We start from the raw sequence: 19,966 nt of genomic DNA, 5'->3' as shown, positions 1-19,966 counted from the left end.
TTGAACAACGGCAAATGGAAGTGGATACATATGCTCCAAGACATCAGCAGAAAAGAAAAGGTTTATTTCCTAAAGCACGCAAGGCCTTCTTTCAACTTCGGATTGTCCCACCACCGAACCTGGGATATCAATCATGTTTGCCTCTCAATTCTGAGTCACCATCGATCTCAAGAATGCTAGTCCCACAATAGACTTAAAATTTTTTTTTTCTTTCCTAATTCATTAACGCTTCGGTGGTAGCAGCATTTTGGTTCAGATTTCTAAGAAATAATCATCAATTCGTCGTGGGGAGTAGGCACTAGCCTCCAGCTCCGTTGGGCTTTAACCTTGTTGCTCAGAATCATTCGGCTTTACAGACATCCTTGTGTATCTGAGTGTCTGGTCATGATTACGTGCTTTCCTCCTATATTCTTGGAGTATTTATCTCCTGTATTTGCTTGTTCATTCTTCGTAGGTCTGTGCTGTGTACAAAGCCTTCAAACTGGATTCATCTAAACGAATGAAAAAGAAAGTCGCTCAAAGCTATTCATTTGAATACTTGCTCACAAAACGAAGAGAATAAAAAAAAAAAAACAAATGAAAATTAAGGAAAGCTATTCATTTAGCTGGATTTGTTTTATAACATATTCAACATGCTGATATGTTTGCACCTTTAAACTTGTATCGCGTTTTCACTTTTACCATAAATTTTAATTTTAAATACTTTGCAGTCTAAACTTTTAATTTTACCTTATTTAAATTCAATTAATTATAACGATTAACAAAATTAACAGAATAGAGGGTCATGGAAAATTAATGACAGGGCTTGATCGGGTTCAGTCCATCGTCACTCAGGCCTTCCCTTAGCTAGTGAGGCTTTGCTTGCGCGGTTATGAACCGGACCTTAATTCAAGCCCTGCCATGTGACAAGTGTCCAATCCACATCGTTGATTTGGGCTCTGCTAATCCACAACTTTGGATTTCCATTCTCCGTCGCTTAGCAGTGCTGGTGGCCCAAGGGCACGGGCCTCCTTCCCGCTTGAAATTTTCTCGTGTACGTACTAAAGCTTTCGAAAGAGGCTGAGACCGTTGGTCGTTCCTTTCCAATTTGATCATTGATCCCAGCGCAGGCTAGTCTTAGTGAACTGAAATTGGACATCCTTCAGATTTAGTTAATGTATCAACACTCCTCTTTAACTCTTTTTTTTTTTTTTTTTTAAACCTAAGAAGAAATGACAAAAGCTGAAGACAAAAAATATTTGTGAGATGTGCGTGAATAAACCAACTTTGACAATAATGCCACTTAACATCTTCCGAATAAACCAGTAGTATAAGCCTATATAAACTAATGGAGTATAAACAGATCACCGCCATATATTATTGTACATTTAAGTTACAGGTGGTACTTTAACTATTTCCATTAGTATATTTGGACACTTCCAACCTTTGACTTCCCTCTTTTTTGAAAAAAAAAAAAAAACTAGTAAAACGTTTAACCCTTTTTAACAATTTAATGCCTAGTTAGCCAAACCCTTATTCTTTGATAAAGGCGTTTTATTGTTACTAGTGCTTAAGACAAACTCGACGCGCGTGCAATAATAAATAAATATTTTTAAAATTTTTTTTAAAATATTTGTTAAAATTATTTTTTTAAGAGATTTGGTTTTATAATTTTATAATACATACAGACATTTACATAAATAAAATGTACAAATAGTCTATTATTTGATAGTGGGTAGTTATAAAAACAGAGGTTGAAATAGATATGATTGTGGGTGGAAGAGATAGAGATAGATATGATAATGGGTGCGAGAAGTAACATGATAGTGGACAGTTATATTTAAAGGATAATTTAAAAAGATCATAAGATGATAACTTTTTATTTACACCAAAAGGCTCCCTGCCCTTTTATATGTAGTATAGATAGAGAAAAAAAAAATTTGAAAATAGACAATTGGTGTTAACTATCTCTACTTTTCTTCAAAAAAAAAAAAAAATCATTACACAGGTTCTATTATTGTAAAGATGAATATGTATAATTGTGGTCTAGTACCTAAGGTAGATATTCTTTGACAATATGCTCCAAGAATCTTTCACTGAAAACCCAGGGTAGGGTTTTAGGAATTCCCTTGACCAAATCCAGCCATGTCTGCATACCCCTATATAAGCCCTCTTCCTTGATGCGTTCGCTCCTTCCCCTTTTACAAACTTCAGCCAAAAACACAAGAAATTTCAGAAAATTCCTCTCTTTCCAACTTCGGCCTTTCTCCCCACTTCCAAAGCTACAACCTACCCCGTCGCCGCCGCCGCCGCCGCAGCCGCCAAGTGAAGGAGCATTCAACCCCAGATTCTCCAATTTTATTGTTGAAGCGACAACATTTGATATTGATATGGGCGCGAGTGGAGAGAAAACAGGGGATGAGGAGGAACAGCAAAAGGAGACCTCAAAGGCTGCCTCCCTTGATCTCAATGATTACACTGTCATCAGAGAAGGAGAGGCTGAGATTCTCATGCACGCTAAAAACGAAGTCTTCTACAATAAAACCCAGGTCTTGCATTTTCCCCTGAGTTTTTAGAGCTGTTTACTTTCTAATCAATCAAATTTCAATCCTTTCAATTGTAGAGATGGTATCTTTTATGGATTTTTATTGGATGAGCGCGTCAATTGCGATATAGTCCATCGTGGGCTATTGTGTTTTAGCTTTGGGCTTACTTCTAACCTCAATTGTTACTGGCGGACCAGTCTGTGAAAACGATTCAGTTAAAAATTCAAGTTAGATACATGCATTTTAATGGTCAGCGTACAGTTTGCAGGGGCTGGTCCCCGGCCTTGAAGAAATGATTATGTGTTGTAGAACTAGTAATATCACAATTAACGTGCTATAAATATTGTAGTATCTCAAATATAGAGGTCTCCGTATCTAGTTCAGCATTGGAAACACAATAACCTAATCCTTGGTGCATTGTCTCGTTTCCAGGTTAATAACAGAGATATGTCTATTGCTGTTCTGAGGGCATTTATAGCAAAACGCAAGCTAGAACATGAAGCAATGTTGTCAAAAAGAATGAAAGCAGTAGCAAAGGTATCAGATAAGCCTGTTGACAAAACAGAAGCTCCAGTAGAGTCCATCTCTGAGGCTGAAAAATCTAATGGTCGATACGAAGCTTCAGAAGAGGCGTCTGAACATGAACCTTGTAGCACATCAGAGAAGCTGGTTGATAATATAGAGGAGAAAAGCCGAGGAGGGTTGAAACCACCCCGAGTTCTTGAGGTTTCTGAAAATTCTTCTTTTAATTTAAGTTGTGCCCTATATTTTATTTCTTTTCAAAAAAGAAAAGGGCTTCAGTACTGCATATCTCAAAAACTTATCTGCTTTAACAGGCTTTGTCAGCTTCTGGTTTGAGAGCTCTAAGATATGCACGGGAAGTTGAAGGAATTGGCCAGGTTGTAGCATTGGACAATGATAAAGGTAGATGGAGCTTGGTTGTCCTTGAGAGTATATGATGAAAATGTGTAATAATGTTTGTCTCTTGTGCAGTGTCAGTTGAAGCTTGCCGGAGAAACATCAAGTTCAATGGGTCAGTAGCATGTTCAAAGGTGGAATCTCACCTCGCTGATGCGAGAGTTTACATGCTTACCCATCCAAAAGAATTTGACGTGGTATGGTTCATATGCTTGGTATCCTTTTCAGACAGATTTACATGGTATTGATCTGAAGTTTGGACATTCTTTTAATTTGTGTTCATGCTATTGATCCATGGAAAAAGACATGCATAATTTTCCCAGTCTTTTGTGCTTGATACTTGTTTGTGAGTGAGTAATTTGCCCGTAGTTTGTATCTTGATAAGAAAAGTAAGAAAGAAACATGTTTTCTTGTTAATCGCAGTCGCATTCTGAGCCAATTAATGATCTTTTCCTGTTTGTCGGTGTTTCAGGTGGATCTTGATCCTTATGGCTCACCCTCCGTGTTTCTGGACTCTGCTGTCCAATCAGTCATTGATGGCGGCATCTTAATGTGTACTGCAACTGATATGGCAGTACTTTGTGGGGGTAATGGGGAGGTTTGCTATTCCAAGTAAGGTTTATTACTTATTCATATTATTGCCTCTGATTGAACACAATTATTTAGTGATGGACTCACCTAAGATGATTCAAGTGTCATAAAAAGCTTTTTTGCTGTTGCTTGGAACTAGGTATGGCTCCTATCCATTAAGAGGAAAGTATTGCCATGAAATGGCTTTGAGGATCCTTCTTGCCAGCATTGAGGTACCTATTGTTTAACCAGAAAAGCTGTTGACTTTCTGCAAAGAAATTTGAGTTTTGCCTTCAAGAAGAGGGAATTTAATAATTTTGCGTTTGATGATAGTCTGTTTTCACTAATTCTTGCTGTAGGAATTGGAAATTCGTTATTCAGACGTTTGAGTTTTGTGGTGGTCTGTTGTTGTGACTTCTTGCTCATCCTTTGCTTGATGAAAATGTATCAAGTTTAATAACTTTCTGAAGATAGAAGATGAAGGAGAAAACTTTTGTGTTAGTTCACGTCTGACATTTCGTGGGCTGTGAAGCTCTTCTATAGCTTGAAATAAGTTCAGCTGTACAACCAAACTGTCCTTTCCCTTTTCAAATTGCCAACGTTTTAGATAAGGAAAATAGTAATACCTCAAACATTTTGAGTCAAGGCATTGAGTTGGAAAGGCAATATTATTCCTTCTGTCATTTGCTATTTCTTTCTTTTTTTCCCTGGGTCTTGTAAGCAGTTATTTCCACTTTGGATATGCAGAGCCATGCAAATCGGTATAAAAGGTACATTGTTCCAGTATTATCTGTTCAGATGGACTTCTACGTGCGTGTTTTTGTCCGTGTATATACGTGAGTATATTTCTTCCTCCCTTGTGATGACAATTAGAGTGAGTTAGCATGAATAGTAATGTATGCATTTACATTTTTTATTTAGACTAGTAGGTACTTCTGATTTTTACCCCCAACTGAGCTTCTGAGTGACTCTTGCAGTTCGGCAAGTGCAATGAAAAACACTCCTTTAAAGCTCTCATATGTTTATCAATGCACTGGCTGTGATTCTTTTCATCTTCAAGCAATTGGGCGTACCGTCTCTAAGGTATGCCCTTGTGTCATGATATTTTGATTCATCATGATCACCTATTGGTTTTCGTGGCTTAGATTTGGTGCTTTGATATGTGTTCATACTAGCCATATATATTATGTAAAGTGGGAAATGAATTGTGTTTTTCAGTTGTATTTGACATTTTACTTGAGGAAGGTTGGTCCTTAGTTTGTACTTGGCATATATTTGCCCACTGCATATGTTGAATGGCCAAAAAAGGTAATGCTTGTATTTAATAGTATATCTTAAGGGAACTTTATGTTACACTTGTGGAAACAAGTCCTGCATCAGTAGATTCTTTTTCATATTCCAGACCTCTTGTATCTGAGATATCTTCCATTTGTATGTCCGTTACGTGTTGTTTGGAAAGAAGTCCTGCGTCAGTTGATTACTTTTCATTTTCCAGGTCTCTTGAACTTAGGCTCATGACCGAAATGTGCTTTTGGCATGTATTGGATCCATAATTGTGGTTTTCTTTGCTTCCTTTCTATTGCAGAATACCAGTTTGAGATATCTTCCTGGGTTTGGGCCTGTTGTTCCCCAAGAGTGCAGTGACTGTGGCAAAAAATATAATATGGGCGGACCAATCTGGTCTGCTCCCATCCATGATCAAGAATGGGTAACTTGCATTCTTGAAGATGTGAAATCCATGAAGGATCACTATCCTGCTTATGGTCGCATCTCAGCTGTATTGACAACAATTTCAGAGGTTTGTCTTGGGTTTAGGCTGAAATTGCTTTTTACGCTTTAGAATTCAGTTGTGAATTTCTCATTCATTAAGTGCATTAATGGCATTCTATCATGCTAGACATTAACATAGTTTTTTCTAGTGATAATATTGGGCATGCATTTCAGACATTTATTCCTTCCTTCATCTTCTCTATTTCCTTCGTTAAGGGGGTTGTGGCTTGCCATTATTTTGGGCTAAAGAGTGAAAATCTAAGAATTTTGAATTATAAGACATTTTTGCCATTTATTTTTTATTTGTTTATCCCCGTTATGTTCTTACTTTCATAATTCTCATTTTATAGGAATTGTCTGATGTTCCTCTGTTTCTGAGTTTGCATAATCTGTGTGCCACGCTGAAGTGCACTTCCCCCTCAGCAGTTATATTCCGATCTGCTGTCATCAATGCTGGATATCGTATATCAGGAACTCATGTCAATCCACTTGGGCTGAAAACAGATGCTCCAATGGATGTCATTTGGGACATAATGCGTTGTTGGGTAAGACTGCACGACGAAATTCTTTATGAAATATGGTGACAAAACACACTTCCTTGATTTTCATTGCTCATTGAATTATTCCAAATTCATAAAGTTCTGATGGCCTGAATTTGAAGGTTTTTTTAATTTTTATGTTTTTGGTGGTTGTAAAAACAATCTGAAGAGAAATCCGAGAAAAGCTGTTATTTTCGAAGTTGACATTTTTTATGGCCCCCGATACATTTTATGTCACGTCATATCATTCTTTTATTGTGAAATACTATGTCATCAGCTTCTGTTATTTTTCTGCGATGCGGTTATTCTGCAAGTATTTGTGAGTGAAGTGGCATGTTGTTCTGTAGGTCAAAAACCATCCTGTGAAGGCTCAACCTCCAGACCAAGCTGGAAGTGTGATCCTTGCAAAGGAACGTGTTCTACAGGTATGTTTGTGCAGGCACCCAATCTCCATTATCGTGTTGGTTATATCTCTCTTTAGTTACAGAGGTACATTAAGGTTCGGAGTTAGTGAGACCTTTAATGCAAAGAGCCAACGATTTTGGGCCACATTTTTTAAGCCTTAACTCTCCCATAACAATCATTTACTCATTTAAAACATTTTACTTAGGCTAATTTTGCACGAGCCGTGGCATCTTTAAGCAAGGCACAGGCCAAGAAGGTTGCACGGTTCCTTCCTAATCCTGAAAGGCATTGGGGACCAAAGCTGAGGGCTGGTCGTCAGATCACAAGCAAGCACGTCTCACTTCTTGGTGTAGATGCAGTGAATGGTGCTAGCAACCATGAGGAGGACAGCGATGAACCTGCAGCCAAGCGTAAGAAGGCAGAAGATCTTACACCTAGTTAATAAAATTTAAAGAAGTCCTCGCGGCCCAGTTATTGGGCAAAAGCATCTTCAACCTTGGTGATCAGTTTGTTGTGATGCATTGCCATTGCAGAGAGACCAGTATTGCCGGGGGGATAATTTTGTCAAAGGTGCCATATGAAATCGAAGGATAGATGGATAGTTTCTGTGAATTCTCTGATTTTAAAGGAGCAATGCCAGTTTTTGTTGGTTTAGTAATTCTTTCCGGTGAGTTACTTGTGTATGTATTGCATTTGTTCTTTTTGTCTTCTTGAATCCACGAGTATTAAGTGTCATATAATTTATTGCGCAAGAAGTTAAAAATATTGCCATAGGTGGCAGCAACCGGCGTTAACCGTCCATAAGAGTAAATAACCAATGGCAAATATGTTTGGCCTTTCCTTCCGCATCTTCTTGTTAGCTGCGGATTATGGTAATCTCCAAGTTCCACCCCTTGTCTACACACACACACACACAAAGATACATACATGCAGACATACATACATATACGGCTTGTATACGACATATTAATCTCAAATCGTGAAGTGGTACGAGTCTCTGTGAATGATTCTGATCTCCATTTGCTCCAATCCGAGGGAAAAGAAATACTTCGGTTGCGACTCTGAGGTGGTTATGTTAGATTTTAATCTCCATTTTTCTTTTGGTTTCATTGAAAACCAAGGATTGTTGCCTCTTTTTATTTGACTAAACGCATTGGTACTTCGTCTGCTAAACGATCGGTAGAATATAATCAGAATGAAAGGGGGTAACCATCCCACCTATTCCTTGCCAAAGTCTTCAATTTGCATGACTAGTAGGAATCCTGTGTACCTTTGAATTGCATCAATGCGTTATATTGTTTATACAAAAATGAAAAGAAAAATTTTGAACGCTCTTTATCTCAAATTCTACGGTTTTTTTTTTTTTTTTTTTGGCTGGTTAAAAATTTTTGTTTTAAATTTTCGTTATGTTGTTTTTTTGCTAGTTTTAAAATATTTGTAATCAATTATCCCAATCATCATCAACAAGGTCGTTGTAGTATAGTGGTGAGTATTCCCGCCTGTCACGCGGGTGACCCGGGTTCGATCCCCGGCAACGGCGTTTTGCTCTCAGCCTTTTTATCTACTGCGTTTCCGCTATTACCAGTTAACCTAATAAACATTCTTCAGCAGGCAAATCAACAAGGTCGTTGTGGTATAGTGGTGAGTATTCCCGTCTGTCACGCGGGTGACCCGGGTTCGATCCCCGGCAACGGCGTTTTGCTCTCAGCCTTTTTTATCTACTGTGTTTCCGCTATTACCAGTTAACCTTATAAACATTCTTCAGCGGGCATGCCAATGTGCTTAAACAAGGATCTGCCTTTTTAGCTATTGCTTTTCTGCTATTACCAGTTAACCTTATAAACATTCTTGAGCTGGCATACCAATGTGCTTAAACAAGGAGAAAGGCTATCCAATTACCGAGGAAAGAGGAAGTTATTCCAGATGGTTGTGTAGCCAAATAATGATCCCAGATTGACTACACAATACACGTAGAGAGTGGAGAAATTGACGATAGTTCAATGCCAATCTGTTTGCGAAGGTTTTGGAGTATGTAATGCAACCTGAGTTTAAATTCCATATATTCTTGTTCTTTTCTCCATGTCCGGGACTTAAAAACAAATTAGTATCGCAGATAATCCTTCAATCATGCTCTCAAAATACGGGTGCAGTATAAAACCAAGCCAAAGTTTCTACCTTCATGTGGAAAGAAACAATAAGGATTCAACCGCGGTCTGTTGGAACTTGGAAGTTGCATCAACTATTATTCTTTTCTCTACTCTAAAATATGCATATTGCGCGGATGTTACATTGGACCAGTTCATTAGTTCCATGAAAAAGGAACTAATACACGGACTTATCCGAACGTATAAAGGGTTGCATACTTGAAAAAAGAAGCAGTAAGTATTAAATTTTGAGCTATTGCAAAAACTAAAGGCCGTCGTCAATGCTGCTATGACTTTCACTTAGCAGAGCCGTTTGGTAATTTGGCAGTATCTGTGGCCGGGTTGAGCTCATCCCAAGCTTCAATCCAAGTGACCATGGCATCTGCAAGTTTGGTAAAGTAGGGATCTATCTTTCCTAGCTTCTCCTTAACTTGCTTTGACAGTTCTACATAGCACTTCTGGACTGTAGTGGAATCCTTTGAAAGAGTTGCTGACTGGAAGAACGGAATGATCTCTTCTTGCCAATAGATACCATTATACTCTTTCTTCAAGTTCACAAAAGGATTGCTAGCTTTGCTGTGCCAGATGTAGGGAAGCCCTGTCTTGATTCCCAGTCCCAAATGATCGCATATCACCTGAAAACATCAACAACCACCTAAAAGGTTAGGGAGACAAAATAAGTGCAGAGTAGATCATTTTCTCTTGATTTTACTGCATACAATAAAAATATTTTGAAAAAGAGAAGGAAAGACAGATACAGCACCTTGGTACACCAGCCAGCCCACATGTCGTCGTAACGTCCAATTGGCTGACCCTCTCCCATGAGTCCAAAATACATCGCTGGGCCAATGAGGTCACGATCAAATGCTAGATTCATTCCACACATGGGAAAGAGGGTGCCCTTTGGTATTGTCATGACCGTGTTGACATACCTAATAAAATTAAAACATATATACTTGAGAATTCTGTACGCATTAATGCATGGACAAATGATTGAAAAGTTTGTTAAATACTAGAAGCTTGCTGAGCTAATCTGCGAAAGAAATGGAGACCTGGTATTTCTCTCAAGAGGCTTCACAAGCTGCGTGGGAGCATCATAATCGGGAATATTAAGCCAAAGGCCATGGGAAACGGCTGTAGGCACACCCTCACGAAGGCTGAATGGATAACCCCGGACAAAATCATTGCCTTCTTGGAAAGGATCATACAAAGTGTTGAAGAAATAGGGAGTCGATGGAGAGAGAATATTCTTAATGTGCTGTTCAAGCGCATTGATATCTTTGCCAGAAGGGTCTTTTGCAACCTGCACATCAATGGTGATCATTTGAAAAAAATATAAGCCCCCGAAGAAATATCTGTATCAGCTCCTGATTTTTACTACTGACTGAATATGTTCACAAGCGCAAAGAATTGAAGATCTAAGATCATTCAATCAATCAAAGGTATCCAACAGTGAAGATCGTAATAGTTTGAGATAGAGATATTTATTATTACTAGCTCTTTAACAGCAACTAAGATGCAAGATTAAATCATGAGGTGCCTAAAACGTCAGTATTAGTAGTGTGTGGCCTGCATGGCAAGTCCCGAAAATTGTGGTCAGTTTCAGCAATCGTTACTGTCGAACATAATGGATTAGTAGAGGTAAAGAATCAAGGCGACTTTCTGTTAACTGGAGTGCTAAAGTTCTTTTGACACTACGCGATGCGCGAAGGCAGTTCATTGATGCACCATGTGAATTTGCCTTGCCAGAACATGACCCCGTGCACACGCAGCGGAAAAGTCTTAAAAGTTGTCTCCCCTTCTAAACAGAATAGTGGATGGCAGGCGCCGGCAATTTAGCATTTTTCTTGGGAAACTAGGCATACTCATTTACCTACATGAATACCCCACTTTTAAGAGGAAAAAGAACCATTTGTTATGCTACAGATAGAAAATGAAGGACCAAAAGACCAGAATGATTCCGTCTTATTTTACAAAACTAGGTTTACGTGCTTATCTAGATACGTCAAGCACCACTTTGGCGGGAATCATTTTTCTCCTCTGATAGGTAAATTAATCTGTTAGCTATACAGCCGTAATAACAATTGGCTCCATTTACAGCGCCAACCTATAGCAACAAGCTATAACCAAGCCACCCTATGACGTAAAAGTGGATGCTGAAACTCAATATATAGTGCATTTAAGTGTCATGAAAGTTACTGCTTTTTTATCAGCCTCCTCCTCTCGTTACAAGATCGATTGTAACTTATTGTGGTCGTGAGATGAGTGGGAGAGGGAGAGTGTTAAGTATTTTGAGAATGGATAGATAGTCTAAGAATTGCATAGATCCAGTCGGATTATAGTCTTCATGAGTAAGAGAAATTTAGGTATAAGATTGAATGCAATACAAGCAAATATACTATCAATCTGATTCACTGGGAAATGTATAGTCCAATAGCCTCGTATAGTCCTTGACTATCCCTCATATAGTCCTTAATGAGTTTTGTTGAAGGTGTATATCGAAATTATTCACAAGTTTATCGGCAACAAACCAAACATCATGATCCACTAATCTGAATTATCCATTAAACACATAAACTTTACGTCAATTAGTACTGATAAACAGTGTTGCATCAGAAGAAGAAAAACGAAGGAAGGGCCAAGGGGCAAATGGGGAACTCACAAAGCAATCATCATCATAAACTTTACGTCAATTAGTACTGATAAACAGTGTTGCATCAGAAGAAGAAAAACGAAGGAAGGGCCAAGGGGCAAATGGGGAACTCACAAAGCAATCATCATCAATGGTATAGATGTACTTCTTCTTGGAAACCATGTAACCAAAGCAGCGGCAAGCAGAGTCCTTGAAGGAGATGCAACTAGCCCTGGGGCCCAACATTTTGTTAATGTCGTTACGATTATAGAGATCGTAGTCGAAGCCATCAGGGACCTTGATGGTTCTGGAAGGATCACCATCTTGGACGATGATGAGGTGGTAGGGCTGGAAGAAGGGCCTCCACATCTCCAAGAAATCAAGGTTTCTGATGGTTGGTATCACAATGTCGAGCTCATCTTTCAGAGGAGGGCTTGACGAAGCCATGATCTTCTTGCTTGTTTGAGTGAGAGATGAAAATGCTTCTATTTTTTTTGGGGGGTTTCCGGGGCTTGGATATGGAAGAGAAGAGCTGAGGAGAGCAGGATTGATTTGGTGGGGAGTTTATATAGGCATTGTTGCTTGTTGGTGGTACGGAGCTGGAGGGTTGCTTTGCATGCGGATGCGGGAACTCGTTTAAGATGCAAGTGGGCAAAATGGCAGCAGCGAGTGCGGTGGGTTCGGCACGTGTAGGGCAGTAGGGTGTCCAAAGTCAAAGGGGCATTATATGGCTAGGGACTGCTTCAAAGGGGCAGTTCCAGCCGGTGCGCCATATTTTTGTTTTTTTTTTTTTTTTTGGGATAATTTCAGAAACCTCCTCTGAGATTTTTGAAAATTTTATTTGGCTCTCTTAAGATTTCAAAAATTACACTTACCTCCCTTTTTCATTTAAAATAGCAATACTAACCTTAATATTTTAATTAAATTCTCTTGTTTCCATGTTAATACAAATGATGGATTTTATAATTTTTTTTCTTTTTCCTTCTTACTCATTTCTCTTATATTTCATTAGAAATATAGAAGAACGATCAATGTTGTCGCTAATATCTATTCAAATCAAAAGCTAAATTAGTAATATTTTTCTATGACTTTTAATAGCATCCAATTTTTTTGTAACACTTTTTTTGTATCAAAATCAAGAATAAGTCAACAATAATTAAAAACAAATGGCCCAAAATCACTACGAAACTATGATAGTTTCATCACTAAACTAGTCCATAAACTTTTGTTAAAAAAAAGTCCATAAACTTTAAAAAAAAAAAAGGCAAGATAACACTTTCTTCTCCATCTTGAAGGAATTTATATTCCCAATAAAACACTACAAGAAAACCTATTATAGCAAAAGATTTATTGTTATAGTTGATTATTACATAACAAATATTGCCATGAAAATTTTGTGACTCCTTTTTTTTTATAATTGTGCCAAATTACTTTACAATTGTTTAGAAGAACGAATTCAACTTTATAAGATAAGGGTATTTTAGGATATTCATTAAATTATTGATCTTATTTTAAGGTTTGGTTACAAAAGTGTCAAATCAAGCGAGGTTAGTGTAAGTTTTATAACTTCAAGGGAACTAAGTAAAATAATCAGAAATCTCAAAGGAGGTTTTTGAAATTATACCTTTTGTTTTTGTATATTCTGATTGATGATCTTGTTTTTTCGAGTAAATTATTTTCTTTCTAACAGAGCAAAAATTTGCCAAACACAAGTTGATTTAATTAGTAATTTTCTTCAATAAAGATTGCGTATTTGAATTCCGTTGCCAACATGTAATGCTAGAGGCATACTTTCACGGAGGTGAAATCCACCCATGTTTTGCTTTTGAAAAAAAAAATAGAGTAAAAATTTTGTTCTATGCTTGTGGCAACTTTGCAATTTTCTAACCACAAACAGCCAACTGAAGGCATTCCCACAAAATATGTACCCAAAATGTTGATTTCATGGAGAAATTAAGAAAATATGCTTGGAGAAAAAGGAAATTTGTGTGATATTTGGAGTTAATCGGATTAGTTTAGGCCATGAATTGTGGCCTCTTTTGGTGTGGGATTTGATTGTTTTGGGATGGTAACCGTTAAGTTGATTCCTCGGCGGAAATGATGGGTTGAGCAGTAGGGGAAAGAAAAAAGTATAAGTGAGAGATTTGGATTCCGAGACCCTCGATTTATGCTAAAAAAACAGTAATTGATTCCTAGCTCAAAATAGAAAATATCAATCACTTGGAAGTGCAACAATGGATCTTCCTTCCAGAAGCATTGGTTTACTTTATTTGGTTTCTCCGAAGACTAGTTCAAGGCGTATTGGTGTAGTAGACTAGTGGGCAGATGAGATCCGGAATTTGACACAATGGGAATAAATTATTGCTATTTCTAATTAACCCAAATTCTGCTAATTACAAGAACACACAATACACTTCTATAGGGATACTAAGTGAACTTAAAAGAAATCTGCTGATTTATTAAACTAGAATCCATGAAAATCTCGATCTCACGAAAGTTCGTTTGAATTCAGTTCGTTAAATAAACAAATCAAACTTGAACAAATTTTTAAATTCATTCAAATAATCGAACAAATTTAGATACTCGGATCTTTGATTCGATTAGCCCTGTCTACAACCTACTCCTGTTTGATACTTCGCCGAAAAAGAAAAAAAAATGTGGCCTTTTGTATCTGTTACTGTTGTAAGAGCCCTTAGCTAACGATTATTGGGGGCCCACCTAAAGATCACCAACGAGAGGCCGGGCCAAGAGACAGGCTATAACTTTTAATCAACTTGGGATCACAAAGCTTCCGGTGTTGCCGTGAATGTCATCGAGAGACCAGCCCAAAATTCACACTTACCAAACTGTTTTTGTGGGCTTCCTAACTCATATCGTTGGTCAATCAAAACCCACCTCTCTCTCTCTCTCTCTCTCTCTCTTAAGCACATGCTGCGGATGGAAAAAAATAAGTGGCTGTGTGTCCAATATTCAGTTTAGTTGGTGGCAACGTGAACAGACGGATAGTGAGGGTCTTCACTTTCCCGGGAAGAAGTTTTAGGGACCAAAAAAAAATCTCCTACGACCCCCCAAAAAAAAAAAAGAAAATTTGTTGCCGTTGGTATGTGTGGAAATTGGAGTAGTTTTGAGATTCCAGTCTATAAACCTGCTGTTGGCTTTGGCGCTCAAATTTCAATTGGCACCTTGCACGGGGTGTGGGAGCGGCAATCAAAGTATTATTGTGTCATTCTTTCTTATAATTAATTGATCCAAGTTAAGTTGTTCATTGATTTGGTACGAGCCCAGAAGGGGCAGAGGGGATTTAAATTCATTTGGCGTTGCAAGTCTCCGCTACCTGCAGCGTGGTTCAAAGGTACTAATATTTTTATTATTATGCATGATTGTTTGTTGGTGTTGTTGATCTGCATCTTGAACAAATGCATCCTGTATCTTGAACAAATGCTTCTAAATTCAACAACTAAACTTTTTGCTTAAATGATATGTTGTAAGCTTGTGAGAAGGGGCTTTAGGAATGGAATTTTGGAAGGATAATTCGTGGTGCCCACATGAAATCGATTAGTTTCTGTCTGCTAGAAATAATTGACATGTCTCACATGTAGAACGTCTCAAGAGCCGGCCAAAAAACAGGTTTCAATTTGTCCTGTGTTAACAGATCGGTGATTTGTACATCAAATGTTACTCTAATATGCTGCTACTGTAATTATATCATTACCATTACGCCTCCTGTACATTCAAGTTGTTTGTCAATGACTTGATATCTTAAGGTGTAGTCCATTTGGTGCTTCAACTCTTGGGAACTTCATCAGCTCATCTCCCCCAACTTCTTCCCATCTGCATCATGCCAGACACAATACACAATTTAACACGCTGCCATGAATTAGAGACATAATATAATACCCAAAAAAAAAAAAAAAAAAATGGTTCACCTGTATGTTGTTACGAAATAATGAAGAAAAGCAGAAATTTCAGCAATTCCAAGCTCCTTTCCGGGGCACTGCCTTGTTCCTCCTCCGAATATTAAGAAGTAATTTTTGTTCTCCAGGTTTTTATCCTGTTTTTTATCAGGTAGGTAGGAGTTTTGTTAGCCAGCCTCCAATAAACACATTAATTCCACCCTCTAATATTGCACAAACACAGAGTTGATTATGAATACGAACCAGCCATCTCCAGGGATTAAATTTTAACGGATCAGGATAGAGGCACGGGTCATAATTAATCTCCCTAGTGTAGACATATATTCTCCAGCCTTTAGGAATAATGAACCCTGAAAAGTAAACAAAATACATATAAGTAAGGTGATTGGCATTTCTTTCTTGTAGTGAAAGCAGAACGATATATTCTTAAAGTAGAATTCTGCCTGGAAAACAAGGCTTCGACAATCATTGCAGATGGGGGGGCCTTAAGCTTTTTTCTTGTTTAAATTCCTCTTGAAGAATATATTATTTTATGAAGATCATATTTGCTCTATCCAGTGAGAGTCTGAGAGAGAATCGAGTTGCATCTTCTCTTTATCATCAAAAGTAGTTTGATTAAAATAATTCAGTTGGACAAGAGATAGGGAATGTCTCAGCTGGAATGGTAGGTGCAGCATGTGGATTATGATAGGGTAGGGTCCTTTTGATATCTCATACATGATGCATCATCCCTTGTACGTTTAGGCATTATAGTCTATACGCTCCTTTTTCTTTTCATTTCAGTATCGAAAGGAAGAAGGAAATATAAAGTTGCTACTTTAGCCCCCCACCCCCTGCAGGCAGATTATGAAGCTAATCAAATAAATATACAGCTCATGGTAATAAACCCACCATTCAGTTGCATGTCTTCAGTAGTTTTCCTCAAGACTCCATTCACAATAGTAGCTAATCTGGAGGTCTCATAGATCACCTGAATCAGGAAAATACTAATAAGAACCAAGTGTCAACAGCTTGAACATCCTTCCACCTAAACTTTCTCATGCGTCTATCATTTTGGATACTTACTGCACGTGTGAAGCGCATTGACTTGTAGTCATCAAAATCAATAGGGTCCTCCGGCCTTTTCCTCTCTCTAATTGCCATATGTTCCTTCTACAGTAATAGGGATTTCCAGTTCAAGTTAGAATAAGATGCAAAAGAATTAACTAGTACTGATTTATTTAAGCATGGTAAACGAGTAAAAACACAGACTCACTCTGACTTCTTCAAGAACTTTTGGGTGATCGTGGAGATATTTGACAGCCATCATTGAAGTCGTTGAAACAGTTTCGTAGCCAGAGTACAAAATGGTTATGATCAGATCAATCATCTGCTCATCCGTTAGTTTGTACTTGTTTACTTCATCATTCATAAGAAAGCCAAGCATATCACAGCTCGTCTTTCCAGAAGCTCTTCTCCCCTCTATAAGTTTTCTCAGCAGACTGACAATGTTTTTCCTTGCCTGCAGTACATTTCAATTATTAGTTACACCAAGCAATTTTAAACCTTCTTTCCAGTAGTAAAAGATGAGAGCGCATTTACCTGAAGTCCACGATGGTAATTAGTGCGCGGAAGGTTGATAGGCAGAGAAAGAGTTCCTAATACTAACATGAAAAATTCGGGCATAAATTCTTGAGCTATGGTTCCAGATTCAATGCCTGCAATCTGCTTTAAGGATGATACAAATGCCATCTGGAAAAAAGTTATTCAGCAGAGATGCAGATTAGAACAGGGGAAGAATGAGTTTAGAGGCAAATCTGTCTTTCACAGGAGTTTGGACAAACCTCTTTAGTTTTTTGCTGAATGTCAATCACCGAGTCACCCCAATTGCTTAGGTGGGATCTCATGAATTCATCAATTGTCGGCAAAAGGTGTTCTCTGATCACCGTGGGACTGATAAGAGAAAGCAATGCTCCTCTCATGTGCTTGTGAGCTGAACCATGAACAGCTGCAATGTTGCTTTTCCCCAAGATGTCTAGCATGGACTGGGGATAGCCAGGGACCAGCCCTTTCGCTTCATTCATCAGGATATATCTATTTAGCTCTGGATCCATTGAAACAATGGTTGGACAGCCCAGTATGTGGGATTTGAAAAAACTTCCATACCTGTTATCGTAACAAAAACAAGAAAGTTTTCAACAGTTGGAGGAACCATAAAGCCGGAGAGTGGCTGCTATATGACTTGTTTTACTGTTATATCCGAAACTAGCAGATATCCATCCAGCAGCACCTTCTTGTAAACATAATCAATTATGCCCGTCGACTTTTATGCACATAGATATTGCAAGCATCCTATTTAACGCTTTTCATGCACATATACATATTGCAATTTTCATGTGGTAGAAGTTACTTTTGTGCTGCACAGCTTCTAAGTATCATGCAAGCATCATACTTTGTGTCAAATAAAGGTAGCAAGGCACAATCTATATGTTACAACTAGGCAAGAGACCATTAGAATGTCAAAATCTGTACAATATACAAGGAGAATTACTAAGAAAGATACCATTACCTTGATCTCTGGTTCTTCATGAAGCCTGGACCTTGTTTGAGAAACTCAGTGGTCTCCCCAAATACTGGCCAACCCATAGTTCCGGGAGGCAAACCTTTCTTCCTGTACTTGACTTCATTCCACTTCAATAAAGCAGTGCTCAAGATGCAGAGCCCAAAAACCACGCCAAGAACTACCATTAGGACAGCCATTGATGCCCTCCAGAAGTTCAGAACACTTCAAAGAGAGCTGTAAAATTTGTTTAGGCCAGCTTCGTTGTAAAGCTAGTTGTAATCGTGTGCAGCTGTGTGTGTGTATATATAGGCCTGAGAGCTGAGACACGGAGAGCAAGAGAGCAAGAGAGAGGGAGAGAGAATTAGGGGTGTGGGGAGATGGCTAATACGCCAAAAAGCATGCAACCTACAATTACAGAGGCGGGGCCTAGCCTTCAACCTCAAGTAAATCGATTTCAGACCAGGGAATTAGTAGTAGTAATTGGCAGTCTGATTCTAACTTTTCACTGGATATGGGAACCTTTTTGCGTTTTGACTCAGTATAGCGATTCAAGGCACCTAGAGGCTAGTGGAAAGCGTCTCTCTCTAGCATGCTACTACTAAGACTACTTGGTTTGCAACACCAATAATAAAAAGTAAACTCATTCCTATGGGAGGGAATAGGGCCCTAAGGTTGGAAACCCCTGAAGGAGTTCCCAAGGTTTATGGTCAAGATCTCGTCTCGTCACGTCACAACAATGAACCTTTGATGGTAAAAACTATTTTGCTCAATATTTCTTTTTGTAGTAGACACCAGCGTCTCTTTTATCATCTAAGAGTTGGAAAGGGAAAAAAAAAAACTCTCCATTCATGCAGTTGTTTTGTACTAATGGTTTTAATTTCTACAGCTTTTCTCTTTTCTTCATACTAATGGTTACTTGCACTGATCTAGATATTGGTGTTCTGAAGAGAAAGGGACATTCAGTTCATCCAAATTGTTCCTTTTTTTTTCCTTTCCCTTCTTTTTCCCCTTGTGAGCAGTTAATCAGATGGGTGCTATTGTGGGCAGAAGGAAAAAGCACATGCAAACCATCCATTTGAGTTGAGAGGAATAGCGGTCAAAGAGTTCACATGTAGCCTAAACAACAGATCTGCCCTGCCCTGGAATTACAAAAGTCACTAGAAGACACGGAGCCCTCTTGGTTAGCAAGTGAAAAAGTGCGAGACAATACAGAAAGCCCCAGGAAGGAAAGGGAAATTGGGGGGGCATTGGGTTTGGGGAGATGGTCTTTGTTTCACTCCAACAGCAATTTCCAAATCTTAGGCTGCATCCGACACTAGGTTGAACCCTGTGGACTTTAAATTTCCTGAAACCTTCCTCGTGGCTTTTTGACTTTTCGGCCGATGTTCCGAGTAGCCATTTGCTTCTCCACAGTCCATACTCCATACCCACTGGCAAGTGGCAACTACCACTATGCATTATGCAATGCAAGTCCTTAATTCAACTGTGGTAGCTTAGGAAGAGACGAGAGCTCCTTTACTGAGCCTCACGTGACTCAGAGCCGATTTCCCTTTTCCTTTTGGGAAAATTTGGCTTCTTTCTAATAAATTGAATTCGCTCCTCTGAAAAATGATTAGATTGGACCCTCGTGCTCGTGGTGATAAAAATTCTCCTTCGCTAATCACATCGATTGACCTGGGGATGACCAATGTCTTTTCCGTTTTTTCCGTAAGCAAATGCATATCGATATCGGAATTCCACTTCTGCCATCGGAATTTTAACTAGCTCAAAGTATTACTACAAGTTTGAACGCGCTCATAACAAATGTCAGAAATTGCTCGGTTTGTCCCAGTTGAGCATGTCGGACCAACACTTTTTTTTTTTTTTTTTTTAGAGATTTCTCTTGATTTTTCTATGTATTATATTTTAAAGGTGAATTTTAATTCGAAACCGAGAACTTTGAAATGAGAGAGCACCGGGAATCCCGCTTATAAACCATTTTGATTGGCAACTGCTAAATTTATTGCA

The 19,966-nt window shown here is 38.5% G+C and overlaps 3 protein-coding genes, 1 long non-coding RNA gene and 1 other non-coding gene across 5 annotated transcripts; 3 read left to right on the top strand and 2 right to left on the bottom strand.

Moving 5' to 3' along the window:
* The first annotated feature begins 2,032 nt into the window (after nt 1-2,032).
* On the top strand, nt 2,033-7,385 carry LOC113702340 (tRNA (guanine(26)-N(2))-dimethyltransferase 2). The gene is made up of 12 exons (XM_027223495.2): nt 2,033-2,528; nt 2,958-3,251; nt 3,362-3,449; nt 3,519-3,640; nt 3,916-4,055; nt 4,174-4,246; nt 4,761-4,849; nt 4,991-5,096; nt 5,599-5,811; nt 6,134-6,328; nt 6,670-6,747; nt 6,933-7,385. The coding sequence occupies exons 1-12, from the start codon at nt 2,160-2,162 to the stop codon at nt 7,167-7,169; spliced, it is 2,004 nt and encodes a 667-aa protein (XP_027079296.1). The 5' UTR covers nt 2,033-2,159; the 3' UTR covers nt 7,170-7,385.
* Nucleotides 7,386-8,195: 810 nt separating this feature from the next.
* TRNAD-GUC (transfer RNA aspartic acid (anticodon GUC)) lies at nt 8,196-8,267 on the top strand. The gene has a single exon. It is a non-coding gene; the product is annotated as a tRNA-Asp (tRNA).
* A 621-nt stretch (nt 8,268-8,888) lies between these two features.
* LOC113700407 (probable UDP-arabinopyranose mutase 1) lies at nt 8,889-12,019 on the bottom strand. The gene is made up of 4 exons (XM_027220844.2): nt 11,639-12,019; nt 9,924-10,174; nt 9,635-9,803; nt 8,889-9,506 (listed from the first exon to the last, which is right to left on the bottom strand). The coding sequence occupies exons 1-4, from the start codon at nt 11,948-11,950 to the stop codon at nt 9,168-9,170; spliced, it is 1,071 nt and encodes a 356-aa protein (XP_027076645.1). The 5' UTR covers nt 11,951-12,019; the 3' UTR covers nt 8,889-9,167.
* Nucleotides 12,020-13,960: 1,941 nt separating this feature from the next.
* LOC140011190 (uncharacterized) lies at nt 13,961-19,581 on the top strand. The gene is made up of 2 exons (XR_011818455.1): nt 13,961-14,855; nt 19,007-19,581. It is a non-coding gene; the product is annotated as an uncharacterized lncRNA (long non-coding RNA).
* On the bottom strand, nt 15,114-18,445 carry LOC113702447 (cytochrome P450 85A1-like). Its single transcript, XM_027223664.2, has 9 exons — nt 17,966-18,445; nt 17,241-17,562; nt 16,999-17,148; nt 16,673-16,918; nt 16,483-16,569; nt 16,309-16,387; nt 15,661-15,767; nt 15,430-15,554; nt 15,114-15,334 (listed from the first exon to the last, which is right to left on the bottom strand). The coding sequence occupies exons 1-9, from the start codon at nt 18,154-18,156 to the stop codon at nt 15,247-15,249; spliced, it is 1,395 nt and encodes a 464-aa protein (XP_027079465.1). The 5' UTR covers nt 18,157-18,445; the 3' UTR covers nt 15,114-15,246.
* Nucleotides 19,582-19,966: the final 385 nt, after the last annotated feature.

This window comes from Coffea arabica, chromosome 7e (genome assembly GCF_036785885.1).
Source record: "Coffea arabica cultivar ET-39 chromosome 7e, Coffea Arabica ET-39 HiFi, whole genome shotgun sequence".
Taxonomy (NCBI): domain Eukaryota; kingdom Viridiplantae; phylum Streptophyta; class Magnoliopsida; order Gentianales; family Rubiaceae; genus Coffea; species Coffea arabica.
The sequence above is the reverse complement of the archived record's forward strand: the minus strand, read 5'-3'. Positions and strand labels throughout refer to the sequence as shown.

Coding starts and splice junctions, on each gene's coding strand:
- LOC113700407 (XM_027220844.2), bottom strand. CDS start 11,950: ATGGCTTCGTCAAGCCCTCCTCTGAAAGATGAGCTCGACATTGTGATA. Junction 10,175..11,638: donor CCATTGATGATGATTGCTTT/GTGAGTTCCCCA, acceptor ATTGATGTGCAG/GTTGCAAAAGACCCTTCTGG. Junction 9,507..9,634: donor GGGCTGGCTGGTGTACCAAG/GTGCTGTATCTG, acceptor TGATGTTTTCAG/GTGATATGCGATCATTTGGG.
- LOC113702340 (XM_027223495.2), top strand. CDS start 2,160: ATGCGTTCGCTCCTTCCCCTTTTACAAACTTCAGCCAAAAACACAAGA. Junction 5,097..5,598: donor TTGGGCGTACCGTCTCTAAG/GTATGCCCTTGT, acceptor TTTCTATTGCAG/AATACCAGTTTGAGATATCT. Junction 6,748..6,932: donor CAAAGGAACGTGTTCTACAG/GTATGTTTGTGC, acceptor CATTTTACTTAG/GCTAATTTTGCACGAGCCGT.
- LOC113702447 (XM_027223664.2), bottom strand. CDS start 18,156: ATGGCTGTCCTAATGGTAGTTCTTGGCGTGGTTTTTGGGCTCTGCATC. Junction 16,919..16,998: donor ATTACCATCGTGGACTTCAG/GTAAATGCGCTC, acceptor AATGTACTGCAG/GCAAGGAAAAACATTGTCAG. Junction 15,335..15,429: donor TATTTCGTAACAACATACAG/GTGAACCATTTT, acceptor GGCATGATGCAG/ATGGGAAGAAGTTGGGGGAG.